Source organism: Sorghum bicolor, chromosome 10 (assembly GCF_000003195.3).
Source record: "Sorghum bicolor cultivar BTx623 chromosome 10, Sorghum_bicolor_NCBIv3, whole genome shotgun sequence".
NCBI lineage: Eukaryota > Viridiplantae > Streptophyta > Magnoliopsida > Poales > Poaceae > Sorghum > Sorghum bicolor.
In genome coordinates this window covers 55,049,517-55,055,848 of record NC_012879.2, presented here as the reverse complement: position 1 = coordinate 55,055,848, position 6,332 = coordinate 55,049,517, and the positions used below count along the sequence as shown (strand labels likewise).

The 6,332-nt window shown below is 55.3% G+C and overlaps 1 protein-coding gene across 1 annotated transcript; it reads left to right on the top strand.

Annotated features, from left to right (window-relative positions):
- LOC8058413 (formin-like protein 4) lies at nucleotides 438-6,086 on the top strand. The gene is made up of 5 exons (XM_002438702.2): nucleotides 438-1,148; nucleotides 2,718-2,798; nucleotides 3,514-3,576; nucleotides 3,693-3,752; nucleotides 5,505-6,086. Exons 1-5 carry the CDS (start codon nucleotides 618-620, stop codon nucleotides 5,652-5,654), a joined length of 885 nt encoding a protein of 294 aa, XP_002438747.1. The 5' UTR covers nucleotides 438-617; the 3' UTR covers nucleotides 5,655-6,086.

The following is a 6,332-nucleotide window of genomic DNA, read 5'->3' as shown; positions in this document are numbered from 1 at the left end:
TTGCGTCCTACGCCTCTCTTTTACCGAACTACCCCTCTCTCACCACTGAGTCACTGACACCATGGGCCTCCCTCAGGTCCCGTGGCAACCGCATCATTTCTCTCTCTCTACAGGCTACAGGCTACAGCGCAGTCCCAGTCCAGTACGCGAAGGCGCGGAAAGGCTCCACCGCCTCGCCTGTGGGCCTCCCGCGACGAGTACACCACCGCTCGCCGTCCCTACGTTCACTGACATGCGGGATCGAAGATTCCGGGCCCGCGTGCAAGGTGACTCGGGTCAGTGGGAGAGGGGGGTCGCCAGGAGACGACGTGGCGCCGCGCGCGGCGCGTAGCTGCAGGTGGTGGCGAGTAGGGGAGGGTGGTGGTGGTGGGCTCGGTTTGTTTTATTTTTTCCGTTTATTTTACGTGGTTTTATTCCGCCGTTTAAAAGGGAGAAGCCGGACCGCCACGCCGTGGCTTTCGTTCGTCTCCACGCCCCTCTCATTCTCCCACCCACATCCTCTCCCTCCTCTTCGCCTCTCTCTCTCTGCACGCCTCCACTCCGCGTGGTCTTCCGTTCGGCGGTGGTTAACCTCGCAGAGAGGCAGCAGACGACCGCAGCAGCGCCAGAAGCTAGCCATGACCGCGGCCGTCGACGGGGAGGCCTGCGCGGTGGTCGCGGCGGCCGCCGACATCATCTGCTCTCTCCGTGGCGCGGACCTCGCCGGCTGGACCCCGCCGTGGCGCAAGCACGAGCCCGCCGCCTGCGACGGCGGACAGGAGAAGAGCGGTTGCGGCGGCGGCGGCGGCGACGACGTCGACGAGCGCGACCTGGCCTGGCCGGCGGTGGCGCGCGGGAAGCGCTCGCGGTCGTCCCGGCGCGAGTCCCCGTCGGCCTCGGCCTCCGCCGCCTCCGCGGACGCGAAGAAGGAGGAGAAGAAGAAGAAGAAGGCGAGGCGCGGCGCCCGCGGCAGCCCCGCGTCGCCCATGGACTACAGCGGCGGGTCTGGGTCCGGGTCCGGTGCGTCCACCAGCGGCGGCGAGGACGGCGCCTTCTGCTCCCAGCCAGAGCCACCACCAGCGTTCCCGCCGGCCGCCACCGCCGCCGTCGCCGCCGTGTGCCAGCAGCTCGCGGCGCCCGCCGCACCCGCGCCTCCGCCCCCCAGCAAGGTACGTAACGTACTAGTACGTGCGTGCGCACGCGCCTACCTCACATCTGACATCCCCGTCCCCGTCTCCTGTTGGTTTGGTTTTGGTCGCCCGCGGCCGCTGTGTTGTGGGCGGTTGGTTGCTTTCCGATTCGCGTTCGTTCGTTCGTGCCTGGCTCGACGGACGGACGGTCGGACCAAACTGCCCCCTCCGTGTCAGCAGCACGAGGATGACTTCCCGATGACACATCGCTTTTCCCCCTCTCCCTTGCCTCACACCCTCCGCTTTTTTGTTCGCGGTACCTTTTTTCCCAGCTTCGCCATCCCTTTTGTAGAGGGTGGTGAGTCCGTCCGGTAAAAGGAGACGGCGCCCTGTGGTCGTCGGATAGCTCACGGATCTCTCGCGTTCGCCCGCAGTGCTCCCGTCGTGGTGGATGGATTTTCTCTCGCGTGGTGGCGCTGCCACTCGGTCGAGCGGAGCGGACAGTGGACAATTCGCGGAATTGTTATTCGCTGCCGCTGCCCATGTCTAGTACTATTGTATAATTGTAGGTATGTGTGCTTGTTCACCGGGGTTGACCCCGACGCCGGACGGGGGGGCAGCGGCGGCAATTCACACGGGTAGGTGGGGGGCTGGGCTGGGCCGGCTCCCACTCCCACTCCCCGCGGTTGCGGCTTGCGTGTGCGTCCGACGCTGCGCTGTCTCCGTCCCCAAACTGTCCCCGCCTCGTGCCCCACCGGGGAACCTAAAACCCGTGGGCATTTTCGACATTATCCAGTGCTTATCCCTCGCTGCTGTTGTGGCCTGTGGTGGCCTGGTGGGGGAGCGCAGTCAAACCGGGGCCTCCCAAGCGGGCCACGGCGATTGGTGGCGTGGGCGTCGGGCAAGCGGCGCGCGCCTCGTGGGTGTCGCCGATTGGCGTGGGCGCCGCATGTCCGTCCGTGGCCGCCACACACGCAGCCACGCACGCAGGCGAAACCGGTGGACGCAGCGCGCGCGCGCGCGCGCTCTGTCCAGTCCGGCAGCGACACGTGTCCGGGGTGGCATAACGGGCCCACATGGAGTTCCAGCTTTTCAAATCTAATTAAAATTTGGAACAAGGGGATAGGGAAAACTGGCAATTTGCTCACTGATTCCGCACAGATAAGGTGATGGACGAAATCGACATGTCGATTGTCCATGCATGTGCTTTTGATGTCCACGCTGCCTCCCTTCATCCCATAATAACGTGCTTCATGTGATTGCCTAATCGAGATGCCTCGCTGCACTGCCTGGCCTGCAGGAATTGCCTAATCTTGGTAGGAGTTGAGTTGGGTGTACAGTAGGTGGCTAGCTACTGGCTTTTAATTTCCTCCGGTGTACAACGTCCCTGGCTTTCGCTACCTGGGGTTCAAAAGAACATGCGTCCCTTGTTGCTTTTCGACGCCTGCTGTTCGCTGGATTTTTTTATTTTTTTTTCCCGGGGCTGGCTTCTATAGTCTAGTGGTCCGCGTTTATTTGTTTGTTCCCGTGGCTACCACTCTACTTGTAGGAATACTACCCTATACCGGCATCTGAACTAACAACCTGCAGCGCGCTTTTCTCCTGCAGGTGGGTGGCGTCGCCGGACGGCGGACGATCCTCCCGGTGCCACCACCTCGGCCGGCCGGACAGCGGGCGCGGAAGAAGATGGTAAGCCCCCCTCAGTCCTTGCTCCTAGAATACTATCTCGCCAACAGCGCGAGCACAGCAAAAGCACGTTAGCCGTACTAGTAGCAAGTACTGTACTGAAGTGTAGTCACGGGGAAACCGAGCGGGTGGCCTACTGGCTTTCAGTGCTCTTCGCCGTGGTGCAGGACAAAAGCGAGCAGCATGGGCACGGGGCACTGCGAACGCAGATAGGTATTGGTAGCTTTGGTTAACCTTGAATGCGTTTTTTCACCGACCTACTGCCGACCCCGTCTCCCTCCCCGACCATTCACGGCATCAGCAGTTCAGCACAGGCCGGCCGCCGGCCAGGCAACAACTGTGGTTCCCTTTGGTTGGCCTGGTCAGCACTCACCCAACAGTTGTAGTAGTGGAAAGGCTGTTCCTGTTCGAGTGCCTAGTGGTACGTAGCGTAGGCTGGAATAAAGCCGTGCTGCGGTGCTGGCACTAGCACAGCCCTGAAGCCCTGCCATTCGAAGGGGGAGGGGCAGGCGGGCAGGGAAGCAAAAGTGGCATGGCATCCTCCTGAGGACAAAAGTGTCAAAGGCCGCCCTGCCCGAAAAGATCACGCACCTCATCATCATCCACCTGCTGTTCTGCGACCAAAAAGATCATGCTTCATGTTTAAACAAAAGCTACTAGCTCGCATCTCTTTCCCGGCTTGACAACCTGCTCAAATTTGCTGTGCTGTGGTCTGCAGAGGCTCCCGGAGATCCAGCAGATGGTGCGGTCGCTGTCGGTGGAGAACGATGCCCTCCGCAAGGTCAACATCTCATCCATCCTTTATTAAGAGAGAATGAAAAATCGGGCAACATGTTTGATCCTTGGATACGTCCGTGGTTTTGTAGCTCATTTTCTGGGACGTTTTTGTGTAAGCAGGAGATGAAGGCGTTGCAGAGGGCATGCGCGGCGCTGTCCCAAGAAAACGGCAAGCTAGAGGTCGGTGACACACCCTCCTTCCCTTTTTCGAATTCATGTGACATTTAGGCTTGTATACAACTATACATATTACATGCTTCCACGTTGGGGGGCGGCAGCTGGTATAGCTTAAAGCACAAGTGATAAAATAATGCCTTCATACGTATTGCTAGAATAAGTGGTATGGTTTGCTAATTGGTTCGGTCGGCACAGACCTCCATTTCGCATCCCTCTCAACAACCGTCGTCCTCGGTAGAGAACGGATAGCGATGCTGAGAAGCCTCTAGCAGCGAACGTTTAGATGTGCAATCTCCGTTGCCTTTTGACTTAGGATTCCTACGCTACCACGCGACAAACCATACCCCTCTCTCTCTGAGTGGGGGCCACGTGGAGCACTGGCCCACATGCAGGGACTCATTTCGATATAGGGCCCGTTAGGTCGTCCCGGGGATGCCACCACTCCTCGTGATATTGATATAGCTGCCAGCAAATGAGTGGTTTAGGGGGATGCGTGCCATGCTGTCCAACAAGGGGACGCACTAGCTCGTGCGTGGTGGTCTAGAGATGCCGATAGCCGGCCGGATTCGTTATATATATATATATATATATATATATATGTATATATATATATATATATATATATGCGCGCGCGCGCACATAAAATCGTCCGAGCGTTGGGCAAACGTCCTGCCGTCGATTTTTAAGCGGCCTCTATTTTTCTATAGGAAGATTTGTGGGGGGGGGGGGGGGGCACTTCGCCTTCGGCCGCACGACCGACCTGTGGCCGCAACCGACGCAGCGAGGTGTTCGACGACTGTACACGCACGCTTCCGTTCGTGGCGCCCGTACGCTCCCTAGAATCTTTGCAAATAAAGAACGTCACCACAAGTTGCTGATCCACCAACCCCCGCAGGGAGAAGGCTGGCAGGCACCCCACACGCACCTGCCCGCGGGCCTGACTTGGATCCCGGCACGGAAACGATAACACCGTGTCCTTCTGTAACGCCCTGACTCGCCCGCGTGTCCTGACGGTGCTGTGCGAAGTACTGTGTCGCAGTACTGTGATTGCTTCCATGATTTCGAAGAGATGCTGCCGCCAGCTTGAAGCTTGAAGCTTGAAGAAGGACGGCTGGGTGGGTTAGCTAGTACGCACGCACGCCTTCACTCCTATAGGCTGTAGTAGTGGCTAGGCCAACCGACTCGACTGGGCCACTCCAGCTAAAATGGCAGGAGACGTGCATGTGTACAAACACTAATTGCAGACATCCTGGATCCGTTAAAAGTCCTGCTTCAGGTTGTTCAATTCTTAGCGCGTTCATCATGGCGGCACCTCGTTGGACCTTTTAGCCAGGACTCCGGTTTAATTTGTACGAGAAATGACAGTGTTCGACCGTGCCGTTGCAGTCCTTTTTGTTCATATTTATTCAGGTCTTGTTTAGTTCCCAAAATATTTTGCAAAATTTCTCAGATTCTCCGTCACATCGAATCTTGCGGCACATGCATGGAGCACTAAATATAAATAAAAGAAATAACTAACTACACAGTTTACCTGTAATTTGTGAGACAAATCTTTTGAGCCTAGTTAGTCTATGATCGGACAATATTTCTCAAATACAAACGAAAATACTACTATTCTTATTTTGCAATTTTTTTGGAACTAAACAAGGCTGATGCATCTCCAAATCTATGCTTGCCGACTGTGGTATCTTATGCATCTCCAAATCTATGCTTGGCGACTGTCGTATCTGACAGATTTGTTTAACCTTTTGGCAGACAAGGCTGGATCAGTCCACTTCCCGAAACAAGGTAATCTCCGTGGAGAACAAGGGGAAGAAGCCACAAGCTGAGCATCAGCACACAGCTGAGCAGGAAGCTCCGAACGGTTTCGTTCTCCCTGACCTCAACCTCCCGGCAGACGTCTGATACATGGCTGAATTTGTTGGTGGCCACAATCTTCAGATCGAATTAGCACGCTAACCTGATAATTAACTGTACATAGAGGAAGCTGGGCCAGAAGGGGGTTCTGAATGATCACACTTGCCAGAAGGATACTGAAGGAGAACGGAGATTATCTTTGTTTCATAAGTTGTTGACACTTAGGGTTTAGAGCCGTCTGTAATCCTCCCGACTGAATAATGTTGTTTTATGTTCAGAGCGGTGGATCGGTTTTACGTTTACCTGACGTTTTTCTGATAAGGTTCTTTAGTAGTGCCCCGCGCATCAGTGTGGATGCATGCGCAGTGGGTTATATATGTATTTTCAGGTAGTTCAAGCTTCGAAATGAACCCATGATGTAGCTTTGTTTCATCTAAACATAATATAATATAGTTAAAACTGCTGAAGCTCTTCTTTTTACAGTGTCTGTTGGTGATGTGGTGCTACGCTTGTGATGATAATGGTTTTTGCGTTAGTTGTATTCATCATGTTGCTAGCCAATAAAAAATGTTTTTGGATACTATAATGTTTTAGGATTGGGTTCGGTGTTCTTTGAATCAGTTAACATCAAGGATAATCGATTGCGATAATCAACTTTTTTTTTGAAAATCATTGCGATAATCAACTGCACTGCTGCACTGCCATTTCATCACACACACAAAAAGT

Bases quoted from the DNA above. Each gene is read 5' to 3' on its own strand.
- LOC8058413 (XM_002438702.2), top strand. From the start codon at position 618: ATGACCGCGGCCGTCGACGGGGAGGCCTGCGCGGTGGTCGCGGCGGCC. The intron at 1,149-2,717 runs GTACGTAACGTA...TTTCTCCTGCAG, and splicing joins CGCCTCCGCCCCCCAGCAAG to GTGGGTGGCGTCGCCGGACG. The intron at 3,753-5,504 runs GTCGGTGACACA...ACCTTTTGGCAG, and splicing joins AAGAAAACGGCAAGCTAGAG to ACAAGGCTGGATCAGTCCAC.